Source organism: Hyaena hyaena, unplaced genomic scaffold (genome assembly GCF_003009895.1).
Source record: "Hyaena hyaena isolate Hyena2069 unplaced genomic scaffold, ASM300989v1 scaffold_231, whole genome shotgun sequence".
NCBI classification, from domain to species: Eukaryota; Metazoa; Chordata; class Mammalia; order Carnivora; family Hyaenidae; genus Hyaena; species Hyaena hyaena.
This window is the reverse complement of record NW_024080862.1, coordinates 6,716-22,706: the sequence shown is the minus strand read 5'-3', so window position 1 is coordinate 22,706 and position 15,991 is coordinate 6,716. Positions and strand designations below refer to the sequence as shown.

General features: G+C 39.8%; 1 protein-coding gene across 1 annotated transcript in view; it reads right to left on the bottom strand.

The window, feature by feature from the left end:
* DOCK3 (dedicator of cytokinesis 3) overlaps positions 1–15,298 on the bottom strand; it is a gene marked incomplete at its 5' end in the record, with an annotated part of 183,663 nt that extends 168,365 nt beyond the window's left edge. Inside the window, 3 exons of the mRNA XM_039243629.1 lie at positions 1,296–1,450; positions 2,328–2,369; positions 15,214–15,298. Of these exons, the coding sequence (XP_039099560.1) occupies positions 1,296–1,450; positions 2,328–2,369; positions 15,214–15,298 (282 nt within the window). The remainder of the gene's footprint in view (positions 1–1,295; positions 1,451–2,327; positions 2,370–15,213) is intronic.
* Between the last annotated feature and the right edge of the window lie 693 nt (positions 15,299–15,991).

The following is a 15,991-nucleotide window of genomic DNA, read 5'->3' as shown; positions in this document are numbered from 1 at the left end:
ATGTTTGCATGTATAGGAGGATTAGGAGGAACTTAACTGAGGAAGAAGGGGGAGAAGGGGGGAAATGGTGGGGGAAAGGGAGAGAGGCAAACCATGACAGACTCTTGAATGCTGACAAAAACTGAGGACTGATGGATGTAGAGGGGAGGGGGGATGGGCATGGAGGAGGGCACTCATGGATATAAGCACTGGGTGTTATGTGGAAACTAATTTGACAATAAACTATTTGTAAAAAAAATAAATAAAATAAAATAAAATAAAATAAAATAAAATAAAAAAAAATTGGGGGGGGCAAGGTATGTCAAGACCAAGGTACTGTGGAACATGCAAACTAACTGCTTTTCTTTTGTACTATTATAACTTCCATTTTTAATTTTCCCATATATAACATGCAATTGGAAAAATGAAACTATTCTTTCAAATTTTAAGTAAACAAAACAAAACAAAGTAAAAAACCCATAAAGCACTCTGAATACAGGAAGTTTCCAAGCAATATAAAAGCATCCCCAAATTTACTTTCTCCCTGCCCAGCGTAGAAGACGACCACAGAGAAATGCTGGATGCCCTAAAATTCCAATTTAGCTATAAAGATCATCTCACCCCATCAGAGCCTTGCTGGCCTGCAGAGGAACAGAAACCTGGAGTGTCTCCTTGACTACTCCCCACCTTTCACGATGAAAGCACCACTGTACTTGCACATGCTTAAAGGCCTCACTGCTCTTCTCAGATACATGGTCTGCTGCATATCAGATCCATTCTGTGGCCTCTCTTCCAATCCAAGGTAAAGAGGAATGAGGGAATAAGATCAACCTTCCCTTCAGTCCAGAAGATGCTCTCCCCTTTGCAGGGCTGGAACAGCATTTAGGGTTTGGCTGCTCTTAGAAAGGACACTATTAACCTATTACCCTGTCTCCCACATGCAGCAAGACAGGGCCCAGGGCTTCCTGCATTCTGGAGCTGGACCTCTCTGCTAAATTTGCTTTGTTCTATGTTTCTCCCGTGTGTTTTCTCTGGCACTGAATAGATGCATCCTTTTCTCTCCCTAAGATGGTAACAGACAAGACTGGAGTTCGAACTTCCATGTGGAAATAGGCATAGGATAAAAAAAAGAGGCTACATGTGACTTCGAGGTAAACTGGGATTTGAGGCAAAACTCCCTGCTAAGAAAGAGGAGGTTACCTAATCTTGTTTTCCCTTCTGTCATCTACCTTCTCTGAAGGCCAGAGATGCTTATGACCCAGATAATACCATCCTTATACAATCTCAACCTCACTACAACTTCTAGTATCTTTTACCTGATCTGCTTGCCTTCTCTCATATCATATAAGGAAAAGAAGACATCGGTATCTTCCCCAATGGTATTGTAGGTGAAACTCTTCAGGCTGAGGAAGAAGTGATGTGGCACTGGCATCCGACAGGTTTCCCCATGACGTGGGCGCATTGTATCTACCTAATGAGGAAGACAAAAATCAGTGATTCCTATTTTAGTTATTCATGCATTTGTCATAAATAAAATGAAAACTTAGTGACTAGCTTTCCTCATACTACCAAAGGGGATCATTTAAGAGAGACAGAAGATGTTTTCTCTGCTAGTAAGGTAGTGCTGCATCAATATACTTGGTTTGAAGTGGGCAAATATGCAGCTGGGAGAAGTAAACTGAGTGAAGGAGATATAGGGACAGTAATTCCAATTTATGAGTGAACTTAAAATCTCCACAAGGTCACAAATTTCTAAACTCTCCATAAACTTCTAAATTCAAAGTTATTTCTTGGAGACACTGCCACTCTGATAGGCCTGATTTACATTGTTAGATGGTAATAGCTACCATTCTAAATGACACTTCTGTTTTCTCCCAGGTGGATTCATTTTAGTCTCCCAGTCTATTTCAATTGTGCTGAAGTAAATTTGTACAGAGTAAGTGGAGACTGGGCAAATCTGCTTAGAGATCAGGGCCATTTAGATGAAAGGCACCACAAAATCAAGACCTCAGGGGTGGCTATCATTGGCTGGTGCATCCCCATGCTGTGATTTCTTTTTTTTAAATGTTTTATTTATTTCTAGGAGAGAGAGAGAGAGAGAGAGAGAGACAGCGTGAGCAGGGGAGGGTCAGAGAGAGAGGGAGTCACAGACTGAAACAGGCTCCAGGGTCTGAGCTGGCAGTCAGCACAGAGCCCGACGCGGGGCCCGAACCCACGAACCGCGAGATCATGACCTAAGTGAAATTCGGACGCTTAACCGACTAAGCCACCCAGGCGCCCCCCCATGCTGTGATTTCTTAAAAGAAAGCGGTAAGGAAAATATTGGGAGGCCTAGTTAAGCTGCTTACCTGGGATGTGCTTTGCTGTACACTCTGCCGGCTAGATAAGTGCTGTGGAAAGAAAGAAAGAAAAATTCACTCAACTGGGAAAGAAACTTTTATTCAGCACCCTATATGCTGTGCATTCTGTAGTCTTTTGCATATATGTTTTCATTTAATTCTAATAACCTTTTAAGAACAATGCTATTTGTATTCGATGGAGACAACTAAAGCTTGGTGTGAGAAAGTGATGTGCTGAAGATCATGTAGCAAGACGGTGGCAAAGTCTGGATTCAAACCCAAGCCTTTACAGCTCAGAGTACCAGCTAAGTGATGAGAGCATGCTACTAGATTTTTGCTTTGGTGCTGTCTGCTCCACACCCTCTACCACATCCTGAGTTGCAAGATCCAACTTCTGTAGGCTCTTTACACTGGAGGATGTGTAGTCTTTACCCTGAAGTACCCCTCACCCCCAACACTCTGTTCCTTTGCTGCTGGCTGATGTTAGAAGAAGCAGATTCCAATCCCAGCTAAATGTAAATGGGTTGTGAAATCAGATAAATTGCTTACTCTCTCCAAGAGACATTGTCCTCAACTGTAAAACTTAGATAAAAGCTTTTATTGTCTTTCTCTCAGTTACTGTGAGGCTCAAATTACCTAACAGGAAGCAGCATGGCACAGTAGTTAGGGACCTAAGTGCAGAAGTGAGAACACCTGGTTTTAAATCTTGACTCACCTTTGTGTTTGCTCATATAAAAGCGAGGATAACATTTTGTGCTAAACTCAGCCTCATAGGGTTTTATGCAGATTAATCTGGTATGATACCTTTCATATTGTTAAGTGGCTGATCAGTCCTATTTTATCATTATAGGTATTATTCTTAATAAGTAGTTATGTAGAAAAGTCAGTAACATTCAGAAGTAGGAGTAATTGTGTGTTCACAACAATTCAGTCCCTGGTCTTGGTAAACTCAACAATGAGAGTTTCTATCTGCTCTCTTTGGGCCCTAGAAGTGTGAGACAGCACTCATTTGAACTATTTTACATCACATGGGTAGGAAGAATGGTTGCTGAGTAGACTGTTTTCATTTCTTTTATTTGGGGTTAAATGTGTGCATTTGGAAAACTGAATACAATTAAAAATTAATTTAAATGTATTTTACTAGCTATATTTGCTAATTATTAAATATTCATGTATATCATTAGCTATATTCGTAAGTTATTAATTATTAATGTCATTGATGGGACTATATGTTCCCATGATACGTATTTTTAAAAATATAATATATTGTCAAATTGGCTTACATACAACACCCACTGCTCACCCCAACAAGTGCCCTCGTCCTCCATGCCCATCACCCCATTTTCCCTCTCCCCCACGCCCCCATCTACTTTCAGTTTGTTCTCTGTATTTAAGAGTCTCTTGTGGTTTGCTTCCCTCCCTCTCTATTTGTATCTATTTTCCCCCCTCCTTTCCCCCCATGGTCTCTGTTAAGTTTCTCAAGATCCACATATGAGTGAAAACATGTGATATTTGTCCTTCTCTGACTGACTTATTTCACTTAGCATACCTTCCAGTTCCATCCACTCTGCTACAAATGGCATGATTTCATTCTTTTTCATTGCCAAGTAGTATTCCATCATACATATAAACCACATCTTCTTTATCCATTCCCCATGATACATATTAAATATAATAAAATGGGCCTCCAACAGCTGGGGAAATCATCACATAGAATGTATATGTAGAAAAGAAAACACATACAAAAAAAGTTTTTAAAAAATTAGGCTTTCCAGATGCCTGAATGGCTCAGTTGGTTAAGCAACCAACTTTTTCTTTTTTAATGTTTTTATTTATTTCTGAGAGAGAGAGAGACACAGCGTGAGCAGGGGATGGTCAGAGAGAGAGGGAGATACAGAATCTGAAGCAGGCTCCAGGCTCTGAGCTAGTTGTCAGCACAAAGTCTGACACTGGGCTCGAACCCACAAACCATGAGATCATGACCTCAGCTGAAGTTGGACGCTTAACTGATTAAGCCACCCAGGCACCCCTAAGCAATCAACTCTTGATTTCAGCTCGGGTAATGTGCACTGACAGCACAGAGCCTGCTTAGGGTTCTCTCTCTGTCCTTCCCCTGACTTGCCCATGCACACACATTTGTGTTCTCTCTCTCTCAAAATAAAAAACAAAACATTTTTTAAAAATCAGGCTTTCAAAAAAAAAGTTTTCTATGGTTTATTGATCCATATCCCACTGGGAAAGTTATTGGCCAAAATGCTTTCCGTTGTTCTATTTCACATTAAGGGGATATACTAAGTCATTCTTCTCAAGTGGATTTACTGATTAATTCTTAAAAATGATTACCAATCTTAAACACAAATATTCAAAAATAATTATATATATATAGGTGTTTACAGCTAATTTCAGTGTAAAACATTCCTTCTGACAATAACAAATGTTATTCTAGATTTCAGAAGCATCAAATTTAAGGAGAACTCTCAAACCAGTCTAACAAACACTGAGTGGGTGGCCAGGGTTAAGGCATCAAAACTGGCATTCTGGAACCTCTTTCATGGCACTATAGGGAAAAACCACTTCCTCTTCAGGCAGCATTCAGCTGATATATCCCTCTTCAGAACCATCACCACCTGTATTAAGGCTATAATGTATTATTTCTATGTGTTTGCTACTCAACTTTAGACTTTACCCTCCCAAAGAGCAAAAGACTGTACCTTAATCATTTTATATCTGAAATACATCAAAAATAAAAATTAATTAAAACTGCATTTTTGGAAAAAAATATAGCCTAATGCGATAGAGCTTAAAATGTTATTACCTAATCATTCAGCAATTTGTCTCCTGGTTATAAACCTCATAGAATTTCTTGCTGTTAATGTTCCAATCATATTTTCTAATTAATAGTATAATATATTCAAAGACCTTTGTGAGTATATATAAAAATATTTGGCTGGCCAGATGTCTGTCTAGCAAGTCAAATACTAATACTTCCTTTAAATCTGTATGTCTGTTAATACTGGTTACCTATCTTTCCCTAGGAAAACTTTTTCGTTTTATCCAAGTTTTCTAATTTATTACCAGATAATTAAACAAAATATACTCTTAAAATTGCTTTTGTATCCTTTGTGTTTGGAATAAAATTTCCTATTGTTTCTCAGCCTTTTGGCTAAGATCAAGTATGGAATAAATTTTTCTTTCTCATAAAAAGAATGTATGCACTACATTACTGCTCTGCCAAATTTCCCCTGTACAGAAGGCATTTTCAGCCCTTTGAAGTCTCTGGTTCATTTAGTCCACAAAAGTCTACCAATATGGAAAAAATCCTGCAACTTCAGACATTCTATTCAACTGAATGTCACAGTTAATTGCCTGCTATATATGCTTGGAATTGTGTTAAGTATTGTGGGTCTTACAAGGAAATATAAGACCTACCTAGTCAGATCACTAATAAGATGATGTTCTATTGCTAGCAAATAATTTAATCAATTAAGTACAGAAATGAAAGTACACTGATCTAATAAAAATATTAATTAGCACTAGAAGATAAAAGACTAACACAGTCCCAACACATACTAATGTGGAAAGATAACAACATGACAGGAAGTTATAATGTGAGTATTCTGTTAGATCTCCCCATAATTTAGAAGCTCTTACATAATTTTCAAGTGTCCACATTCCCCAAAGAGGAATAGCTAATTAAAATTAACACAAATACTTTGTGAGCCAAACAGTGTATTCCAACTACACTTCCATTCTTCTACTACATTTTGTTTTTGTTTTACAAGTCTTAGTTTTTGGGGCACAGGGGTAGCTCAGTCAGATGAGCATTCATCTGACTTCAGCTCAAGTCATGATCTTGTGGTCCGTGACTTTGAACCCCACGTCAGGCTTTGTGCTGACAGCTCAGAGCCAGGAGCCTGCTTTTGATTCTGTGTCTCCCTTTCTCTCTGACTCTCCCCTGCTCATGTTCTGAGTCTCTCACTCAAAAATAAACAAACATTTAAAAAATTAAAAATTAAAAAAAGGGTACCTTAGTTTTAAATTATAGGGTCCTTTCCTATTTCTTCTACAGTTCTATAAAATACCTTTCAAGAATATCCTCCATATGGGGGCACCTGGGTGGCTCAGTCGGTTGAGTGTCCAACTTCGGCTCAGGTCATGATCTCACGGTTCATGGGTTTGAGTCCCATGTCGGGCTCTGTGCTGACAGCTAGCTCAGAGCCTGGAGCCTGCTTCTGATTCTGTGTTTCCCTTTCTCTGACCCTCCCCTGCTCACACTGTCTCTCTCTCTCAGAAATAAATAAAACATTAAAAAATATTAAAAAAAAAAAAAAGAATATCCTCCATATGGATGGACCATGGGGGAGGAGAAGGGGAAAAATAGTTGGGGAGAGGGAGGGAGGCAAACCATGAGAGACTCTTGAATGCTGAGAACAAACTGAGGGCTGATGGGGGTGAGGAAGAGGGGAAGGGGGGTGATGGGCATGGAGGAGGGCACTTGGGATTAGCACTGGATGTTATATGGAAACCAACCTGACAATAAACTATTTAAAAAAAAAAAAAAAGAATATTCTCCATACAGTAAAATATTCTTTTTCTTTCAAATTTATATTTAATTTCTAGTTGGTTAAAATACAGTGCAATATTGGTTTATGGAGAAGAATTCAGTGATTCATCATTTATATACAACACTGAGCGCTCATCCCAACAAATATCCTCCTTTTTAAAAATTATTTATTTATTTTTTAATAGTTTATTGTCAAGTTGGTTTCCATATAACACCCAGTGCTCTTCCCCACAAGTGCCCTCCTCCATGCCCATCACCCCCCTTCCCCTCCCGCCCACACCCATCAGCCCTCGGTTTGTTCTCGGCATTCAAGAGTCTCTCATGGTTTGCCTCCCTCCCTCTCCCCAACTATTTTTCCCCTTCTTCTCCCCTATGGTCTCTCTGGTTTCTCTTCAGATCATATAAATCTTTCACCTTTAACAAGTATCCTTCTAAATACCCACCACCCATGTAGCCAATCTCCCACCCACCCTCCTCCATAAACCCATAGTTTCTTCTCTATTGTTAAGAGTTTCCTGTAGTTTGTTTCCCTCTTTTCCCTTGCCCCACTTCCCATATTCATCTGTTTTGTTTCTTAAATTACACATGTGTGAAATCATATGGTATTTGTCTTTCTCTGACCTATTTCACTTAGCATAATGCATTCTGGCTCCATCTATGTCACTGCAAATGGCAAAATTTCATTTTTGATGGTTGAGTAATATTCCATTGTGTGTATATGTGTGTGTGCATCTACGTGTGTGTATATACCTGTGGTGGTATGTTTTTTTTTTTTTAATTTAAATTCAAGTTAGTTAACATACAGTGTAGCCTCAGCTTCAAGAGTAGAACCCAGTGATGCATCTCTTATATATGACACCCAGTGCTCATCCCAAAAAGTGCCCTCCTAATTGCCAATTACCCATTTAGCCTATCTCCCTACCCACCCTTTATCTGACATGTCACTTGCAAATATCTTCTCCCGTTCTGTAGGCTGTCTTTTAGTTTTATTGATTGTCTCCTTCACTGGAAGAAGCTTTTTATTCTAAGTCCCAATAGTTTATGTTTGCTTTTGTTTCCCTGGCCCTTGGCAAAGTATCTAGTAAGTGGTGAGTTGCTCTGGCTGAGGTCAAAGAGGTTGCTGCCTTTTTTCTCCTCCAGGATTTTGATGGTTTCCTACCTCACACTTAGGTCTTTCATCCATTTTGAAGTTATATTTGTATACAATCTAAGAAAGTGGTCACTTTCTTAGTGACCACACTGAGATACCACCTCACGCCAGAGTGGCTAAAATGACCTAATCAGGAGACTATAGATGCTGGCGAGGATGTGGAGAAACAGACACCCTCTTAAACTGTTGGTGGGAGTGTAAATTGGTGCAGCCCCTCTGGAAAACAGTGTGGAGGTTCCTCAAAAAATTAACAGTAGAACTCCCCTATGACCCAGCAATAGCACTGCTAGAAATTTACCCAAGGGATACAGGAGTGCTGATACATAGGAGCACATGTACCCCAATGTTCATAGCAGCACTTTCAACAATAGCCAAATCATGTAAAGAGTCTAAATGTCCACCAACTGACAAATGGATCAAGAAGATGTGGTTTATATATATAATGGAATACTACATGGCAATTTGAGAAAGATTGGAATCTGGCCATTTGTAGCAACATGGATGGAACTCGAGGGTGTTATGCTAAGTGAAATAAGTCAGGCAGAGAAGGACAGATACCATATGTTTTCACTCATTTGTGGAACAGGAGAAACTTAACAGAGGACCACGGCGGAGGGGAAGGGGAAAAATAGTTGGGTAGAGGGAGGGAGGCAAACCATGAGAGACTCTTAAATACTGAGAACAAACTGAGGGTTGATGGGGGTAGGGGAGAGGGGATAAAGGGTGATGGGCATGAAGGAGGGCACTTGTTGAGCACTGGATGTTATATGGAAACCAACTTGACAATAAACTGTAAAAGAAACAAAATAATTTACTAGGAATAAGAAATACATACATACATATATACATAAAAAGACCCAATAATTCATGTTTGTTTTTGCTTCCCTGGCCTTTGGTGATGTGTCTAGGGAGAAGTTACTCTGGTCAGGGTTCAAAAGGTTGCTGTCTGTATTCTCTTCCAGCATTTTTATGGTTTCCTGTCTCATGTTCAGGTCTTTCATTTTGAATTTATTTTTGTGTATGTTGTAAGAAAGTAGTTCAGTTTCATTCTTCTGCATGTTTCTGTCCAGTTTTCCCAACATCATTTGTTGAAAAGACTGTCTTTTTTCCATTGGAGTATTTTCTGCTCTGCTGAAGATTTGTTGACCATATAGTTGTGGGAGTCCACTCTGATTCTGAAGCTTTCTATTGATTCTTCAGTCTTTGTATCCTTCAGCTCCAAAATTTATTTCATCATTTTTTATATTTTTTGTTGAAGTTTTCATTTTGTTCTTCTATTATTTACCCAGTTTTGTTGAACTGTTTTTCTGTGAGATCTACAAGCCCTCTGAGCATCTTAGAACAATTACTTTGAATTATCTGTCATCAATTTGTGTATCTCCATTTCTTTGGAGTCACTGAAAGTTTTCTGTGTTCCTTTGGTTTTGTCACATTTCCCTGATTCTTTGTGGTTCTTGTACTCTTGAATAGTTGTCTGTGTATGCAAAGAGCAGTCACCATTTCTAGACCATACTGACTGAGTTCGATGAGGAAAGATCTTCAATGATGGGTAAGGGCATGCTAGAGAATGGGTCTAGTGGTGCAGGGTACCAAGTACAGGGCATGTAGCAATTCTGGGCCTGGGAGTGTGTGTCTCTTGGCATAGGCCACATGGGTCAACAATAACGACAACCATGTGATTCTATGGAGAGTTGCGAGGGTCTGCAGTGTCTGCAATGGGTTGGTTGGGTCCTCAGTGGCTCTTCCAAATCCAGTGGCTGAAAACCTGGGCAGACAGCAGTGGTGGCCAGAGCTAATAGTGTGTTTACCTTCAGGTGCAGATATCTGCAAAGTGTTATGGGAAAGCTGTAGACACACAGGTAATGGGACCAGCAGAAGAGGCTGATGCCCTGGTTACTGGCATGCTTTTGCACAGCTGTACGAGGCAGTGGAGGCTGGGACAGGGGCTGGACTGGCAGTATGCAGGTGCATAGCTGCAGGGGTTAGCTTTAGGTGTCTCCAGCAATGAAGGCCATTGACAAGTATAAGGGCAGATCTGGGCCCATAAGCAGCTGTGGGGGTCTTGGTTGTTGGCATATACTCCTGTCTATCTAGGAGTTCACCATGGGAGCGTGCATGGCAATGAAGGCCAATGACAGAAGTCAGGCCAGGAGGTACACAGCTGAAGGGGCTATATATGAACATATGCACAACCATGGAATTTAGCCATGGGAATCTAAGCTGGCATGTTACAGCCACAGAGGGTAGGGCTAGCTGCTGCGTATTTAATGCCCCAGAGAGTGGTGGGGAGGTGCTTAGGGGGCTGGCATCTGTAAATGCAAATTCCCGCAGAGTGAAAAACTTGGTGAGAAAACCTTCAGGGGTTCTATGGCAGCTTTGCTGGCCACTGGTTTCTTTAAAGGTGAAAGATGCTGGGGTTCTATGTACAGTTTCCTAGGGTCCATGACGAAGTCCTCAGTGATGAAAGCTGAGGGAGTTTGCAGCATTTATAAGGGTTGTTGAAGTCTTCAAAAGAAAATGAAGGCTGCTGGAATCCTATACAGAGGAGGCCAGTGGGAACCATGGTCACTCTCGCCGCATGGCTGATATGGGTAGCCCCTTCCCTTTTCCTTATTCCTAATTATCTCTGGATGTCTCAGCTTTGCCAGCCTCTCGATGGGGTAAAACTGAAGTGGATCCTTTATACAGTGCCTGAAGGGCTGAGAAAGCTGGTCGCCTATTCTCTTCTCCTTTTCCTGGAGAGGGGAACCCTTTTAGGCCAGAGAGTTCCTTCTTGGTGCTGAGTAGTGCCAGCCTGGCATATGGAATGATGTAGCAAAATGAAAGTGTTTTTCCTATGCTTTTTGTATGATTATTCTGAGGTTGTTTTTTGTTTTGTTTTGCTCCACTGTGTTGCTGAAGCTTCTTAAATGATGGCTTTCTTCTGAGCTCTCCCAGAGCTATTTTTCATTCATGCCTGTCTAAATGTTAATCTTTATGGGCAGACAGGGCATGGAATCTCCTACTCCACCATCTTGGTGATATCACTACCCTGCAAAAGTTTTTAATAGGATTTCTTCAGTAATCTTCTTTATCGCTGTTCTCTTTTAACTCCATTATCTGGATATTGGATCTCTTGGATCAAACCTCTAACTTTCCTAACATTTCTCTCCTATTGCTAATTTTTTGTTGGTGTCATCCTGTTTTCAAATATTTATATCAAGTTTACCATAGTTATCTCATTTTAATTTTCTAGAGCTCTTTCACTTGCTTCTTCGATTGTTCCCCTCTGTTTCTTGGCTGTTCCCTGATTTCTCTTTGCAGACAGCAACCACTATTTTCTTCTACTGACTTATCTCTTTCTTCAAATTTCTTTTCACATGTATTTGTTCTGGTCTCTGACTTTTATGTGGGAGGTTTCCTCCAATGTTTACTGATGCTTAGCTGTCCAGAAGTGCTGTGTAAAATCTGCTGAACACTGGGTTTTACTGTATGAAGGTTTGTGGAAGGGAATGGTCGTTTCATCCAACATCTTTAAATACCATATAATAGGGGCGCCTGGGTGGCTCAGTCGGTTAAGTGCTCGACTTCAGCTCAGGTCATGATCTCATGGTTTGTGGGTTTGAGGTCTGAGTCAGGCTCTGTGCTGACAGCTAGCCCAGAGCCTGGAGTCTGCTTCGGATTCTGTGTCTCCCTCTCTCTCTGACCCTTCCCTGCTCACACTCTCTCTCTCTCAGAAATAAATAAAAAACATTAAAAAAATGAAAATAAATAAATACCACATAATATTCTGATGATTCTAAAGTTGTTATACCTGAGCTTCACTTTTGAACTCTAGACTTTCAACATCTCAGTTTGGCAGTCTAAAAGTCATCTCAAACTTGAAAAAAAAACCAAACTAATGTATTGATCCTCACTGCTCTACTCCCAAACCTGTTTCTCCCACAATATTTCCTATTACACATTTACAGGGTCAAAGTTGGGAAGATCAAAACATAGGAATCATTCTTCTCTGACCTTCCTCTTTTTGTGCACACATATACCAAATCAATCTATCACCAACTCCGAATGGATTTATCTCCAACACACATTCAAAATCCAATAATTTCTTACCACTTTCATTGCTCCAACTCTAGCCCAAATACTGAAAATTAAAATCTTTTGCTTGAATGGCTGCTCCCTGCTTCCATTCTTGCCCCACTCCAGTCCTTCTGCACACATCAGCTGGAGAGATCCTTTTAAAATGTAAGCCAGATTATGTGATTCTCCTGCTCAAATACCTTCACAGGCTTTCTGTTACACTTGGGATAAAATGCAAAATCCTCAGCAAAAATAGCATACTCTAAGCTCCCATTCTGAGGGGGAGGTCTTAGCCTCAAACTCTCAATCACCCTTCACTTTCCACATCTAATTGATCAAAATTCATCATTTTTATTTACTAACATCTATATTCTCTTCTGCATTTCTGCTTCATTCTTATTGCTGTCTAGTCATTATTTATTGCCTGAATCACTTCTGTGGTCTTTTTCTTTCCTGATTCTGGTCTTCTGAATTTTACATTCTCTATAGACAGAGTCAGCATTTGAAACCCATATCCGATCATGTTACTCCTGTAGCTCTATCAGACTACTAGACAAAGTGCAATTTGGGGCTTACAAAACTCTTCATGATCTGACCCTCTCCTCCTTCTGTGCCTTACCCATAATCATTAACACATTAACACATGCCAAAGTTCCCAAGTATCTGATCTGGAACTATCACTTCTCTATTGCATTTGTTTTTGTTTTTTATTATTTTTTAGTAGTTTATTGTCAAGTTGGTTTCCATATAACACCCAGTGCTCATCCCCACAAGTGCCCTCCTCCATGCCCATCACCCCCTTCCCCTCCCTCCCACACCCATCAGCCCTCAGTTTGTTCTCAGCATTCAAGAGTCTCTCATGGTTTGTCTCCCTCCCTCTCCCCCACTATTTATCCCCTTCTTCTCCCCCAGGCCCTCCATTAAGTTCCTCCTAATCCTCTTATATGTGCAAACATATGGTATCTGCCCTTCTCTGCCTGACTTATTTCGCTCAGCATAACACCCTCAAGTTCCACCCATGTTGCTACACATGGCCAGATTTCATTCTTTCTCATTGCCATGTAGTATTCCATTGTATAGGTAAACCACATCTTCTTGATCCCTTCCTCAGTTGATGGACACTTAGGCTCTATTGCATTTTGGAATGTCTCTCCTTCTTGTTTGTCTTGTGGGTGATCCCATCCACCCCTCAAGGCTCACCGTAAGTATTACTGTCTCTGGAAGCTTTCACTGATTTTTGCCAGTACCAGATAATCAGTCACCCCCTCTAACAACATCTTAATATCTTTATGGCATGTAGCACATATATAACAATTGCTTGTTTGTGGTCTTTTTGATCCCACTAGAGTAGTTTCTCAACATGGGGGCCATGTATGGACTTCATGAGAAAATATCAGACAGAAGTGTCAATTACTTAAAATTGAGGGTAACACTTTGTATGCAAAACCGTACTTGTGTTGTCCTAGGAAGAAATTCTCGCTGATCTCCATGACCCAGAAAGGGTTAAGAACCAATACTCAAGATGGTGATATTCTTGAGGGACAGGATAAGCCTTGTTCATCTTTAATCTCTAAATCTCATGCTTATCATACTGAACATAGCATAGTTAGGGTAACTACACACAAATGCTTTCATACACTAGCAAATATACACAAGTAATTGATATGTTACTTGTATATTATTTAGGCAAATTTCCAAAGGTCCTTGACCAGGCAACATACTTTGTATCCTCAAAGTTCCCTAAAATATTACATTTTCCTTAAAGAGAAACTTGTAATACTTTCAATAAATACTCAAATACATAACTGCACAAAGCGAGGTTTTACCCAGTCCCTTAGTTTAAGCTTAAGAATCACCTGAGGGTTCTGATGTTTGTTTTACCTTAAACTTTTTTTAAATTTTAGTTCCTTCTCAGTTAGTCTGTAAAATGTAATCATCATCATCAATTAACTAATACATTTTAATAACAGCCAATAGACAGCTAAGGATGTATCAGGTCTATCTCTTACTATACACTACATTATTTCTCTTACTATACATTACATTAACCAATAAACTCTTTACAGCTTCAACTACCTTCTCTTCTTTTTTTTTTTTTGAATTTTATGAACTGCTCTTTTTATTTTTTTATACTTAAATGTTTATAGCAACTTTTTTTTTGTCTTTTTTTTATTTTTTATTTGATTATTATTTTTTTTTTACAAATAGTTTATTGTCAAATTAGTTTCCACATAACACTCAGTGCTCATCCCCAAAGTGCCCTCCTCCATGCCCACCCCCCCTCCCCCCCACATCCATCAGTCCTCAGTTTTTGTCAGCATTCAAGAGTCTCTCATGGTTTGCCTCTCTCCCTTTCCCCCACCATTTCCGCCCTTCTTCTCCCCCTTGTTCCTCCGTCAAGTTCCTCCTAATCCTCCTATACGTGCAAACATATGGTATTTGTCCTTCTCTGCCTGACTTATTTCACTCAGCATAACACCCTCAAGGTCCATCCATGTTGCTACACATGGCCAGATTTCATTGTTTCTCATTGCCATGTAGTATTCCATGGTATAGATAAACCACATCTTCTTGATCCAGTCATCTGTTGATGGACACTTAGGCTCTTTCCATGTTTTAGCTATTGTGGAGAGTGCTGCTATGAACACTGGAGTACATGTGCTCCTATGCATCAGCATTTCTGTATCCCTTGGGTAAATTCCTAGCAGTACTATTGCTGAGTCATAGGGGAGTTCTATTGTTAGTTTCCTGAGGAACCTCGACACTGTTTTCCAGAGGGGCTGTACCAGTTTACATTCCCACCAACAGTTCTACCTTCTCTTCTTAAGAGGTGGTGAGAGACAGAATTTGGTAACTGATGCAGGCTGAAAGAGCTCCATTCACTAGTAAAACCAACTGATAAATGATTCCTGGATATTATAATACAGCCTTACACAGTATTTCCATTTAGAAAGCAAAGGTGATATGTAGTGTCAGCAAAAAGAAGATCCCTTATATTCACTGGGACAAAGACAAAGGAACAACTTTAGCAATATTGTTTTATAATGCAATTAGGAATAAAAAACAAAGAAGAAAAGAATTAAGTGTGTAGGAACAAGCTTACCCTGCATTATTTTTCTTACCATTTTATAGAGATCTGAGACACTAATCTGGTCTGAATCCACTACTTCAAAGTCCTTTCGAGGCACCAAGTCCAGGCCCAAATGCCTAGTAAAGAGAAAGAACACACTCAGCATGCCATGTCCTCCGATTATTCATCTCTTCTTTATGTGCCTGGAAGTTCATATCTCTGCCATAACCTGTGCATAGAGGTTGAGACACGACACCAGCAGGGACATGCCTTTATACAGTAACAGCTAATTGTGCTCACCATTAGGTAAATAAATGAGGCTGGGAATTTTAAGACTGTGATTAGTTTTAATCCCTGAGCAGTTCCCCCTTCTGATGGAAAATGAATTCATTCAGTATCATGTTTATAACGGATTGCTTGAGTTAAGAATGTATTTTCTATAGATCATTGATAAGTCATGTTTTATTTTTTTCATCCTACCAATCCTACAAGTATGCTCAAGGCTCGGGCATGCATTACATTCATTAGCATGAAAGAATTATTCCGGGTCCAAGTAAATTTATAATTCAAACACATAAAAATCACCTCTGAAAGATATTGAACTCAAAGAATGTACATTTTAATTGAATTTTTAAAAATTTTTTAAAACTCTTATTCATTTTTGAGAGACAGAGGAAGATACAGCACGAGCGGGGGAGGGGCAGAAAGACAGGGAAATCAAATCCAAAGCAGGCAGTCAGCACAGAGCCTGATGTGGGGCTTGAACCCATGAACCGTGAGATCATGACTTGAGCCAAAGTTGACGCTTAACCAATTGAGCCACCCAGGTA